The following is a 14348-nucleotide window of genomic DNA, read 5'->3' as shown; positions in this document are numbered from 1 at the left end:
CTAGTCTGAATTCCTCCCAAAGGGAGGGGGCGTGGCCTCACTGTGCAGGTCTCCACCCAGTCCCTCAATATGCTGTCTGCTCACATCTCCCCTACCATTAGCAAAACAACAACTCCCAGCTTGTCCTCACTGACAGTAGCGGGACACAAGCTGACAGTGGGAGGATTTTTCCTCCAGCTGTGAGCCCTGCGCTCGCAGCTGTCAATCAAGGAAATGTGTCCATGATGTAGGTGATGATGCATGGACACAGCAGGACTAGCATGTGTCCAAGCAGGCGGGGGGGGGGGGGGGGCAGTTGTTTGACTGGCTTTTTCAGTATGAAATACTGAAAATTTTCTAATGAAAGCAATTGCAAAACCTATTAGTTTTGCATGCTTTACAACATATGAAAAGTTTTTGTATCTGACAGAGCCTATTTAAGGTTAACTGGTTTCTGCCCTTGTACTGATGTTTTCACTCTTGTCGTTCCCTCTTGGTTATCTGACCCCAGGCTTGGCTACAGACTTTTCTCTGGTATCTGACTTTTACCTTGGCACAACTTCCTTGCTTTTTCCTCCGCTCTGACTACAGTTATGGTTCTTACTCTGTCCCTGACATGCCTGACTGGTTCATACTTGGTTAGTTAATCTATTCTCCCTCCTGTTAGACAAGGTCCCTATGCACTTAGTGACGAAGGGACCATGGCCCAATTGGGGCCGCCAAGGCGGGGACACCAAGTAGGTAGGGACAGGGCTGCAAGTGTATGACTGCACTTTCCTGTCCCCTACATTACGGGTTTTTAAATGATTTTGTAAGTACTAGTATGCTTTAAATCAAAGATATACTAATGTATTTTTTGCTAAAATGGCTTGCCATAATGTAGGTGTTTTATGCCAGGCTCATTAATGTAGTAAAGATTCCATTGCATGCCATTTTATTCAAAACTCGGACTGTGAAAGAATTGTTTGTTCTATTGGAGAAATTATTTGATGATAGTGATGACTACAATGCTGTGTGATTCTTTCTCTCCAATACAATATAGCATTTTTTTTCTTTCTGCCAACCAACATGAGCAAGATACATTAAGTAACTGAAAAATAAGTAACTGTTTCATAATACTAAATTAAATGAGCTTTTTTGAATCGCAGTAATAAATTTAACTAAGCTTCATTAAATGTTAGAATGTTATTTTTCCTGCACAGCTAATGCAGTTTAGAGTAATAGCTCATGAGCTGAATCCAAATGTCTGAGCGTATTTCTAGCAAAGCTCCTCCCCATTAGAGCAGATGTGGCAGACATACAATGGAAACTTCTGTGGCTTATGTGTCCTCAGGCATATCCTAGTGAAAAAAAGGTTATCCCATTGAGATTGTGGGCTGCAAAATATACATGGGCAACAAAACTAAATGCTTTTACTGTTCAGTAAGGTCATTTTTATAAACGGGCCCCCGCAAATTGCTCTAGTACCTTTTTTTCAGAATTTGTGTGCAATTCTGCAAAACATGTTTACAGTAAGGGGCTGACGTAGTGGTCTAAGGTTTCCCTCCTGGACTTGCTCCCAGTTCATAGGCGTTGAGATTTCCCTGTTGGTTTTCTAGACGTAATATGAGGAATTGTCTAAGTTTTTTTTCTTCATCTACGTCTGTATCGTAGCAGCTCCTGCTTCTTATGTTTTTCTTAAATAAAATGGCACTACTTCTTAATGAGTAGACTACTCTTTTTTATAACTGTAAGGTTCTGGATATTCTCAAAAGAATCCCTTACAGAAATGAAAACTATTTCTTGTTGGCTTCCAGAATACTGACAAAAGACTAAACAGAGTTCAGGTTTTAATTTTGTAAACTTCTGGATTATGAGATAGAAATTCGTTTTTTAGCATGTATCCCTCTTATAAGCACTAAAAAAAAATGTGGTGTCTTGGAACCCAGCCAAGAAAAATAATTTGCACAAGATCAAAACATATTAAGAGTAATTTAGATGACTGGAAGTCTAAGTGCATTTAACAATAGTATTTTAAACAATTCCAACTTCAGTTTTAAATTATGTATTCTTTATAGTAGTATGAATTTCCCTGTCTATACATAGGCATGTTGACTTAGCATTGTATGAAAGTATACTGTATCTGATCAGGGGATATAGCTGAAGTTTTATAATTACCATTATATTTTTCATTTATTTTTATTGTATAAAAATGTGAACTGGCCATTGTTGAGTTTATATACAGGGGGCAATACCTATAAAATATATCTTCCATATCAGCATGGAATTATGAAAGGAAACAAATGTAAACAATGGAAGAACATACAAATGATGTGTAAATGTTGATCTGTCACTATCTTTAATTAGGGAATTGCTAATTTAATCTTTAAATATGCTATCTGATAGGGATCGACTGATGTTGATTTTTTAGGGCCGATACCGATAATATGTTAACTTTGAGGCTGATAGCCGATAACTTATACCGATATTCCGGTATAAGTTAAAGTGGGCGCTTTGAATCAATGAACTGCAGCTGCTTTTGCGGGGCCAAAGACCGCCACTGCCACCCGCTACTCTCCCCCTGCCTGTCCTGGAGTCCTCCCTAGTCCAACCACCGCCGCTGCCCCATTGCCTTCCCCATCCCCGGTTTTATTACCTTTATTAGCTGTTCCCGGGGCCTGGGGTCTGCGCTACTTCTGGCTCCGGCGGCGTCCTGAGCTGTCACTGTGCGCACTGACGGTGACGTCGCGTTGAGGATGTCACTCGCAATAGCGCAGGACGTCGCAGGAGCCAGAAGTAGCGCAGATCCCGGGAACAGGTAATTATAAAACCGGGGATGGGGGAGACAATGGGGCGGTCTCGGGCCGGGGGGGCTGGGCATTATCAGCATATCGGCAACGTAATTGCCGATACTGATAATGTCAAAAATCGTGAATATCAGCCGATAATATCGGCCAAACCGATAATCTGTCGATCCCTACTATCTGAGACTTATTGATGGCATATCCTTAAGATCAGCCATGAATATTAGATCAGTTGGGGTCTGGGTCTGGCTCTTGGCTGTGGTGCTTGCTTCATTGCAGGGAACAACTCTGCATACTCTGATGTCTGATATTACAGCTCCATTCACTTTAATGGGACGAAGCTGTAGTGATTTGTAATACTAGGCACAATTGCTACAAAGATACATTGAAGTTAGCTAAGTTTAGTTCTATGAATATTGTTCTTTATCTATTTGTGAACAAATTAGTTGGAAAACTCCAGAGGAATGACAGTACAACATCAAATTAATTTTATTTATTGTGTTTTCATAGCTAATCAAATAGTTATTTTCTCACTGGAAATAACCAATAAATTAAAAAGTAACTGTCATTTAACAAAACTTTAGACATGTCATAAAGATATGTCAAAAGTTTTGATCGTTTGAGGTCTGAGTGTTTAGACCTTGACCAATCTCTAGAACAAGCCCGAAGACATGTTTGGCTGAGCACTTCCTTCCCTGTTTCGCTCCAGGAGACAGATCAGCCGAGCACTTCACCCAACTCATTCTAGCAACCGTTTGAGATTTGAACACCCGGACCCTAACCAATCAAACTTTTTGACATGTCTGAGATTGCGGGGAGGCGATCAGTTGTCTTGACAGCCCAAGGCCTTTCGAAGGTCATAAAGGTATGTCAAAACAGATCTTCTGTTCAATGCAATAGCAATGCAGTGGCAATTGCAATGCATTGAATTGAAAAGGATACTAATTATTGCTCAATGGGACTTAAAAAATCTTAAGACAAATGTAAAAATCCCCCCCCCTCCTTTCCCCCTTTTTTCAAACCATAAACATTTTTGCCACATGCGGAACTATAAAAAAGATTACGTTAATATATCCACATGGTGAATGGTGTAAATGTGAAACACTCCACAAAAAATGGAATAAAAAGCAATCAAAAAGTCTGATCAAAACGCCAACATTTTACCAATAAAACCTATAGATTATGGAGCAAAAGTTAGGCCCCATACAAGGTTAATGCATCAACGTAAAAAAAAGTAAAAAGTTATAGGGGTGAAAAAAATGACAATTTAAATAATTCATTTTTCTTAAAAGTAAAAAAAAAAATTTTAAGTAATAAGACATGATGGAAATTTTACAAATAGGTTATTGTTGGAATTCTACCAATATGAGGAGTACAGAAAACCTGTCAATTTTACCACACATTGAACAGGGTAAAAAATAATTTTCCTTTTATTTTATGGTCAAATAAAAGGTGTCATTACAACATACAATTAGTCCCCCAAATAACAAGCCCTCATATAGCTGTGTATATTGAAAATTGAAAGAGTTATGGCTCTTAGAAGATGAGGATGAAAAAATAAAAACACAAAAATTAAAATTGGCTGTGTCTTCAAGGGGTTAAGGCCCAAGCAGGCTGAATCGTTAAGGGGTTAATGACCCTCAGTGTATCAATTAAATGGATGAGCTACAGTCTCTTATAAAAAGGGGCAACATCTATTTAGATCTCTTTTAGAAGTATGTCCCATGGATCCTAGACAGAAGAAATAGAACCCATTTTGCCAATGCTTAGAAAAAAAAAACATCTGGTATATAAATTTGAGCAGTGATCCCCAGAAGCCCTTAAAGTTTTGTTCTGTTTAGTTCTGGCAGACCTAATATAAACTACTGCTAGGAAGATTTGGATACTGGCACAACATACAGTTTTTTCCCCCAACCACTGCAAAACCTATTCGATTTTTGTTAATAGCTTTGAGATTTAGGCAACGTAGGAGTGTAAAATAAGAAAAATGAAAAGTCCGCACTTCATCACAAGAAAAGCAAGCCTCTTTAAGCTGAGAACTGCAAATCGATTTGCCTGAGAATGCAAACGACCCGAATGTTTCTAAGCTAACACAAATACCTGAGTCCTGTTTGAAACAGATTTCTTGCACAAAGAGACTTCTGTACACAAAATATGATTATTTCAGACATTTGCAATAAATCAGGTTGCTCTGTATGTGAAATGTCTATATGTATGGGGCGTGAGACTGGATGCTGAACAAAAAGGGCTTTCACTAAGAGCTCTTGAGATACTTTTTTTTTTTTTTTTAAGCATGCAAAGGCTGTGCGGTCAAGTTCAAAATAACTAATATTTGCATTGCCAAGCCTGTATGCTGACATACATATTCAAAAGCAGTTGCTCTGCAGTGCTCTGACATCTGATCTCTAGTATGTCAAACTACTGGTGCAACAGGTATCATTCACCAGGCAAGGATTGTGGAAATGAAATTAGTTATAACAAAAAAACAAAAAAAAAAGAATAATTTACTTTGAGTAGTTTTTTCTTTAATCTTGAAATTTTTGAACAATAAGTGATCACTTTTGATCTGATATAGTTTACTAGATACGTTGGTTTGTACTAAGCCTTGGAAAAGTATAGTCTTATTACAGAGGAAACTTAAGCATTGGCTATCAATTAACATTTTCCTTTATTTGGGGACATCCAAAAATTTAAGGAGTTGTCCCATCCAAACAATTCCTATTTGAGTCAGAATTGTGATCAGCATTGGCCTGGCCTTCCTACTTCCCAGCGATCAGTTATTAACAGTGAAGAAAGCCAGCACAAGTCTCTCCTGTAGGAGTAATGTAGCATTTCATACCACTATTGAAATAAATGGTTATCCATGTAATACATGGACATGCAAGGTCCACAGAAGCCCTTCTAACACATAGAACAGAAAACTCCTTTTATGAAGTCTATATGTCCTAATAGGTCATAATGACAAGACAACCCACTAGTCAAGATATACAGTCATGGGCGTAAATGTTGGCACCCCTGACATTTTTCTAGAAAATGAAGTATTTTTCACAGAAAAGGATTGTAGTAACACATGTTTTGCTATACACATGTTTATTCCCTTTGTGTGTATTTGAACTAAACCAAAAAAGGGAGGGAAAAAAGCTAATTTGACATAATGTCTCACCAAACTCCAAAAATGGGCTGGACAAAATTATTGGCACCCTTAACTTAATATTTGGATGCACACCCACATGGAAAAAATAACTGAAATCAGTCGCTTCCTATAACCATCAAGCATCTCACACCTCTCAGCCCGATTGTTGGACCACTTTTCCTTTGCTAACTGCTCCAGGTCTCTCTTATTGGAAGGGTGCCTTTTCCCAACAGCAGTTTTAAGTGTTCAATGGGATTTAGATCTGGACTCATTGCTGGCCACTTCAGGACTCTCCAGCGCTTTGTTGCCATTCATTTCTGGGTGCTTTTTGACATATGTTTGGGGTCATTGTCCTGCTGGAAGACTCAAGATGTCGGACACAAACCCAGCTTTCTGACACTGGGCTGTACAGTGCGACCCAAAATCTGTTGGTAATCCTCAAATTTCATGATGCCTAGTTCCAGAGGCAGCAAAACAACCCCAAAACATAATTGAACCTCCACCATATTTCACTGTAGGTACTGTGTTCTTTTTTTTGTAGGCCTCATTCCGTTTTCAGTAAACAGTAGAATGATGTGCTTTACCAAAAATCTCTATCTTGGTCTCATTTGTCCCCAAACGTTTTTCCAGAAGGATTTTGGCTTACTGAAGTTCATTTTGGCAAAATGTAGTCTTGCTTTTTTTTTATGTCTCTGTGTCAGCAGTGGGGTCCTCCAGGGTCTCCTGCCATAGCGTTTCATTTCATTTAAATGTCGACGGATAGTTTGCGCTGACACTGATGCTCCCTGAGCCTGCAGGACAGCTTGAATACCTTTGGAACTTGTTTGGGGCTGCTTATCCACCATCCGGACTATCATGGATTTTTCTCTTCCGTCCACTCCCAGGGAGATTAGCTACAGTGCCATGGGTTGCAAACTTCTTGATAATGTTGTGCACTGTGGACAAAGGCAAATCTAGATCTCTGGAGATGGACTTGTAACCTTGAGATTGTTGATATTTTTCCACAATTTTGGTTCTCAAGTCCTAAGACAGTTCTCTTCTCTTTCTGTTGTCCATGCTTAATGTGGCACACATAGACATACAATGCAAAGACTAAGTGAACGTATCTCCTTTTTATCTGCTTTCAGATGTGATTTTTATATTGCCCACACGTTACTGGCCCCATGTGAGTTTAAAGGAGCATCACATGCTTTAACCCCTTAAGGACATAGGGCGTATCCATACGCCCCCGTTTCCACGTCCTTAAGGACCGAGGGCGTATGGATACCCCCTGAGCATTTCCGGCCCCCACCGCTAGCCGGAGGGGAGCCGGGGCCGGATGCCTGCTGAAATCGTTCAGCAGGCATCCCGGCATATCGCCCAGGGGGGTCATTATGTCCCCCCATGTCGGCGATTGCCGCAGATCGCTGGACAATTCAGTCCAGCGATCTGCGGCGGATTCCGGGTCAATCGGGTCTCCAGTGACCCGATGACCCGAAATTACTGGCTGATCGGGGCCGTCAGAGACGGCCCCGAACAGCCAGAGCCAGCAGGGGTGAGGTGGCACTGGTGCCACCTCACGATCGCCCTGATTCGTCGGCCGGATTACCGGCCGACCAATCAGGGCGCCTGCTGCGGGTGTCACTCCCGCAACCCGCTCCGCCCCTCTTCCGGAGGACGTGAGCGGGTGCGGGAAGACGACCCCCGGTGCTGGGGACCCCGATCCCCGGCGTCCCTGTTGGGATCGGGGCCCCAGGAGCAGCGGCGGCGGCGGAGACGACGAGGGACTGACCTGTGCAGCGAGGATCGTTGGAGGTGAGTGACAGCCTCCTGCTGTTGCTTAGCAACAGCTCCCAGCATGCAACAAGGGCATGCTGGGAGCTGTAGTTATGCAACAGCAGGAGGCAGACCGCCACAACTCCCAGCATGCCCTTATGGGCATGCTGGGACTTGTAGTTTTGCAACAGCTGGAGGCACATTCTTTCTATGGAAAAGTGTACCTTCAGCTGTTGTGTAACTACAACTCCCAGCTTGCACAAACAGCTCAAGTGCATGCTGGGAGTTGTAGTGGTGCATCTGGTGGTTGCATAACTACAACTCCCAGCATGCCCGTTGGCTGTCGGTGACTGCTGAGAGTTGTAGTTTTGCAACAGCTGAAGGCACACTGAGTTAAGTAGTAAACCAGTGTGTCTCCAGCTGTTGCATAACTACAATCCCCAGCATCCCCAGCCAATGTAGTATGCCTCCGGCTGTTGCATAACTACAAGACCCAGCATGCCCTTCCGCTGTCCGTACATGCTGGGGGTTGTAGCTTTTGCAACAGCTGAAGGCACACTGGTTGCAAAACACTGAGTTTGTTACCAAACTCGGTGTTTCACAACCTGTGTGTCTCCAGCTGTTGCAAAACTACAACTCCCAGCATGCACTGATAGACCGTCCATGCTGGGAGTTGTAGTTTTGCACCAGCTGGATGTTCCCCCCCCCCCCCCCCCAATGTGAATGTACAGGTTACACTCACATGGGCGGAGGATTACAGTAAGTATCTGGCTGCAAGTTTGAGCTGCAGCAAATTTTCTGCCGCTGCTCAAACTGCCAGCGAGAAACTACTGTGAACCCCCGACCGTGCAACTGTACCCTAAAAACACTACACTAACACAAAATAAAATAAAAAGTAAAAAACACTACATATACACATACCCCTATACAACCCCCCTCCCCTCCCCAATAAAAATGAAAAACGTCTGGGACGCCACGGTTTCCAGAACGGAGCCTCCAGCTGTTGCAAACAACTACTCCCAGTATTGCCAGATAGCCACTGACTGTCCAGGCATGCTGGGAGTTTTACAACAGCTGGAGGCACCCTGTTTGGGAATCACTGGCATAGAATACCCCTATGTCCACCCCTATGCAAGTCCCTAATTTAGTCCTCAAATGCGCATGGCGCTCTCACTTTGGAGCCCTGTCGTATTTCAAGGCAACAGTTTAGGGACACATATGGGGTATCGCCGTACTCGGGAGAAATTGGGCTTCAAATTTTGGCGGATATTTTCTGCTATTACCTTTTTTAAAAATGTAAAATTTTTGGGAAAACAGGCATTTTAGGTAAAAAAAAATTTTTTTTTTTACATATACAAAAGTCCTGAAACACCTGTGGAGTATAAAGGTTCACTTAACCCCTTGTTACGTTCCCCGAGGGGTCTAGTTTCCAAAATGGTATGCCATGTGTGTATTTTTGCTGTCCTGGCACCATAGGGGCTTCCTAAATGCGGCATGCCCCCAGAGCAAAATTTGCTTTCAAAAAGCCAAATGTGACTCCTTCTCTTCTGAGACCTGTAGTGCGCCAGCAGAGCACTTTTCACCCCCATATGGGGTGTTTTCTGAATCGGGAGAAATTGGGCTTCAAATTTTGGGGGGTATTTTCTGCTATTACACTTTTTAAAAATGGAAAATTTTTGGGAAATCAAGCATTTTAGGTTAAAAAAAAATATTTTTTTTACATATGCAAAAGTCGGGAAACACCTGTGGGGTATTAAGGTTCACTTTACCCCTTGTTACGTTCCCTGAGGGGTCTAGTTTCCAAAATGGTATGCCATGTGTGTTTTTTTGCTGTCCTGGCACCATAGGGGCTCCCTAAAGGTGACATGCCCCCCAAAAACCATTTGTCGCTCCTTCCCTTCTGAGCCCTCTACTGCGCCCGCCGAACAATTAACATAGACATATGAGGTATGTGCTTACTCGAGAGAAATTGGGTTTCAAATACAAGTAAAAATTTTCTCCTTTTTACCCCTTGCAAAAATTCAAAAATTGGGTCTACAAGAACATGCGAGTGTAAAAAATGAAGATTTTGAATTTTCTCCTTCACTTTGCTGCTATTCCTGTGAAACACCTAAAGGGTTAATACACTTATTGAATGTCATTTTGAATACTTTGGGGGGTGTAGTTTTTATAATGGGGTCATTTATGGGGTATTTCTAATTTGAAGACCCTTCAAATCCACTTCAAACCTGAACTGGTCCATGAAAAATAGCGAGTTTGAAAATTTTGTGAAAAATTTCAAAATTGCTGCTGAACTTTGAAGCCCTCTGGTGTCTTCCAAAAGTAAAAACTCATAAATTTTATGACGCAAACATAAAGTAGACATATTGTATATGTGAACCAAAAAAAAAAATTATTTTGAATATCCATTTTCCTTACAAGCAGAGAGCTTCAAAGTTAGAAAAATGCAAAATTTTCATTTTTTTCATCAAATTTTGGGATTTTTCACCAAGAAAGGATGCAAGTTACCATAAAATTTTACCACTAAGTTAAAGTAGAATATGTCACGAAAAAACAATCTCGGAATCAGAATGATAACTAAAAGCATTCCAGAGTTATTAATGTTTAAAGTGACAGTGGTCAGAATTGCAAAAAACGCTCCGGTCCTTAAGGTGAAAAAGGGCTCGGTCCTTAAGGGGTTAAACAATCATATTCATCCACAATTTTGAAAGGGTGCCAATAATTTTGTCCAGCCCATTTTTAGAGTTTGGTGTGACATTATGTCCAATTTGCTTTTTTTCCTCCCTTTTTTGGTGTAGTTCCAATAAACACAAAGGGAATAAACATGTGTATAGCAAAACATGTGTAACTGCAATACTTTTCTGTGAGAAATACTTCAGGGGTGCCAACATTTATGGCCATGACTGTAATAGCCAAATGCAAGACATATTTTAAACAATGGACATGCAGAAATGTGAGTCCTAACTATTTTGAAACCAAAATATAGAAAAATGCAAATAAACATACTTTAAAGTCCTTAATGAAAACTTTTTATAAAATGTGGATAATACCATTATATGTATATTTGTAATATACATTGGTTAAAAAAAATTTGTATATTTTTGTCACAGCTGTTATCTGTGTGTCTCTGTGAGGAATCGAAATACAGGAAGGGTGGGCAGACAAGCAGAGCTCCATGCACTGAGGACAAGCAGGGCTCCGTGCACTGAGGACAAGCAGGGCTCTGTACACTGAGGACAAGCAGGGCTCTGTACACTGAGGACAATCAGGGCTCTGTGCACTGAGGACAATCAGGGCTCTGTACACTGAGGACAAGCAGGGCTCTGTACACTGAGGACAATCAGGGCTCTGTGCACTGAGGACAAGCAGGGCTCAGTACACTGAGGACAAGCAGGGCTCCGTGCACTGAGGACAAGCAGGGCTCCATGCACTGAGGACAAGCAGGGCTCCGTGCACTGAGGACAAGCAGGGCTCCGTGCAGTGAGGACAAGCAGGGCTCCGTGCAGTGAGGACAAGCAAGGCTCCGTGCAGTGAGGACAAGCAGGGCTCCGTGCAGTGAGGACAAGCAGGGCTCTGTACACTGAGGACAAGCAGGGCTCTGTTCACTGAGGACAAGAAGGGCTCTGTACACTGAGGACAAGCAGGGCTCAGTGTAGTGAGGCTCTATGACACGCTCCTGGCTCACACAGCAGGATGACCGACAAGTCCTGCTTGTCCCACCCACAAGTCCTGCAGGGCAATAGCTGCAGGGACAGCATTTTTTCACCCAAAAATATAAAAAAAATGTAATCAATGTATATTACAAATCTACATATAATAGTATTATCTACATTATATCAAAAGGTTTTGTTAATGACAGGTACACTTTAAAGAGAGCCGGTCAATAGTTTTATGCTGCTCGAACTATGGGCTCCTTAAGGACATAAGGACATATGACCACTCTGCCATGTTATCTCAAGCTAATCATAGATGTGACTTCCTTATACCCCACTGATCAGCTCTGTATAATCTGTGTAAGCACCTCAGCTTCTTCAATATTTACTTGCACTCATACTTGCATTGCTGTACTATTCATAGCAGCAGTACAGGGAACTACAGTGTTGCTCCATTCAAGTGAAGAAAGCAACACTGCTGTTCCATTCACCACCCTTACTATAAGCATAGTGATGCACAAGAGCGCTGCAGCGGCTACAAACAGATTATCGGGGAAGAACAAGAAGTTGGACCTCAATTATCTAATATTGATGGCCTAGTACTGAAATTATTATATCATGTACAGTTAAAAGCCACCTCTTTGAGAAGATCAACTTCTACCCAGACCAGACTTTCTGTGACAAACTTTCAGTTCCTCACTTATTATGCATTCTTTGAGAATACCACCTTTCTAGATGCCAACTTTTTATGAAGCCTTGCATGGTCGTCTCAATGAGGTTTCACTGTAATTGTTATGTCTCTTTGGGAATTATTAACGCTTTTATCTGTGAGCATTAAGCTTCCACAAAATAAATATCTGTCAATGAGTTTGTATATTCAAGCTGTTACACTGGCATCCCCTATCAAAACATGACTGCTTCTGTAGTTTTGGCTGTCACATTTGTGACTTTGAAAAATGGACATACAGGGAGCTGAAAATAAAAATGTAATACTGTTTCTCTAATAGTTTGGAGATGGAGAAGGGAATTCCCTGAACTATGTTAAATTGTTTCCACTATGCAAAAGTTACTAGAACTTTTAGTCACCCTGAGGTTGCATTGTTCACGAATTGTTCGTTCGAATATCAGATAGTAGAAAAATGCACTTTACTGCTAAAAAATTTAAATGAAAGGCTGAAGAAGGAAATACATTCCACTCAAAGCAGCATCGCATGATAATGGAAAAGATGACATAACAGAGATCCCTTTTCTTAAATGAGTTCATACCTTAGTTTGTGCCAAAGGACATTTCCAAAACCTGGAAAAAAAAGTTTTACCTAAAGGTATGCGGTGTGTTGATGTCTTCAACTTTGCAAACAAAAAAGTACAGAATTACAGCAAAATAATTTTTCTTAAATTGCCTTTTATTTCAGACTTTTTTTTTTATAGCCTTAGTTCAGATGCCATTACAGTACATAAAAGTACAATGCAATATTAATCTTAAGTACATAATACACACTACATAATATACATATACATTCGTTAAATGAAAGCGGTTATCGAGTTATTTAGAATTGATGGCCTATCCTTAGAATAGGCCATCCATATTACATTGGTGAGAGTATGACTCTTGGCTTTGCTGCTGATCAGCTGTCATCACATTTATAGTGACCATGCATGATATGGCACTGTATTCCTGTTACTGGAATTGAACAACAGTTATATTGTGGTGCAACATGAAGCATGAAAGAATGAAGAGGCCACAGTACACACACGTACAGGCATCATAGCCCTACAAACGGCTGATCAACAGGAGGGACGGTTTGGAGCTGGACCAATCTGATATTGATGTTCTATACTAGGCATAGGCCACATTTTTTTTTAACTGGATAAACCCAGCAATAAAACTATCATAACCATTGTATAATCAATATACAAAATGAGATTACATTTTTTTGTTTTAGATGGTCATCATGTCTGGGAAATGGAAGCCAAGACGGACAAAGAAATGTTCAAGCCTGTGAGTATCATTTATTTATTTTTAAAATCACATATGGTTGTCAGTGTTAATGGGGAATTCCATCCCACAGTCAGTTGATCATTTCGAATAAGAAATTAAATGAAATAAGAGTATTTCTAAGTGTAATGCCAAGAGAAAGATGAATCTGCATATATTTATGTCTAATTCCCTGACTTACATCCAGTAGAACTGGGTAGGTTTTCTTTGAGGGACTTAAATAATAATATAAGGGTATATTGACACACTGCAGATTTATTGCCAAAATTTCTACTAATTTCTCATCGATTTGAATTAGACCTGCAGAAATCTGCCTCCCACTAAAAAAAGTTTCAGCCCGATGAGCGGAACTGATTTTCTGTGGTGTGTGAATATACCCTTAGATGTCTTCTAAACCAATAGATGGAAAGGTGATGAATTATTGGACATATTGATTCAATTTACTTTTTTCATTCCAGAACTCACTAGTTTTGGAGATCCCACCATTTCGCAACCAAAGGATATCCAGCCCAGTTCAAGTAAATTTTTACGTCTGCAACGGAAAGAGGAAAAGAAGCCAGTACCAACAATTCACCTATCTGCCAGCCAATGGTAACATAATGACTCATGAAAGTGTTTCTTATATTTCTGAAGCTGGGTGCTTGCAATTTTGTTAAAGTGCAGAAATGTCTGTTGTAAAACTGTGTTTAAGAAAATCACAGCTCTGCATTTTCTTAACAACGTCTGGTGGATGAAGGAAAGTGGCAATCTTGCTAGAAAGAACTGCTTGTTTTGTTCTGGCTAATCTGACAAGCATACTACCTGACCATCCCATTTGCAAACATCCTATTTGGTGCCAAAAACATACAGTCTAAGTAGCTAAACCTTTTAAATGGTGCAGATCCTTGAGGGTTCATACCATGGCCTACTAGATGACACAGTTGAGGGGACAACATGTATTTTGCATGAGTCTTTTACAGTGCTGATGTTTGTGAGCTCAAGCAAACAATGAACTTTATTGTTTTAGGAATATCTTTTTTTATTTTAATTTTCATTTAATCTAAGTTATG

General features: G+C 40.8%; 1 protein-coding gene across 9 annotated transcripts in view; it reads left to right on the top strand.

The window, feature by feature from the left end:
* The window catches only part of NFATC1 (nuclear factor of activated T cells 1), a 233155-nt gene that overhangs the window by 106488 nt on the left and 112319 nt on the right, over positions 1-14348 (top strand). For 8 of the 9 annotated variants that reach the window (XM_056521378.1, XM_056521386.1, XM_056521380.1 and 5 more), the window contains exons 7-8: positions 13247-13302; positions 13758-13890. The exons of the other annotated variant lie outside the window; for it this stretch is intronic. In XM_056521378.1, coding sequence (XP_056377353.1) covers positions 13247-13302; positions 13758-13890 — 189 coding nt within the window. The remainder of the gene's footprint in view (positions 1-13246; positions 13303-13757; positions 13891-14348) is intronic. 9 annotated transcript variants of the gene reach the window in all.

The sequence above is a fragment of the Hyla sarda genome, chromosome 5 (assembly GCF_029499605.1).
Source record: "Hyla sarda isolate aHylSar1 chromosome 5, aHylSar1.hap1, whole genome shotgun sequence".
NCBI classification, from domain to species: Eukaryota; Metazoa; Chordata; class Amphibia; order Anura; family Hylidae; genus Hyla; species Hyla sarda.
This window is presented reverse-complemented; position numbering and strand designations above follow the sequence as displayed.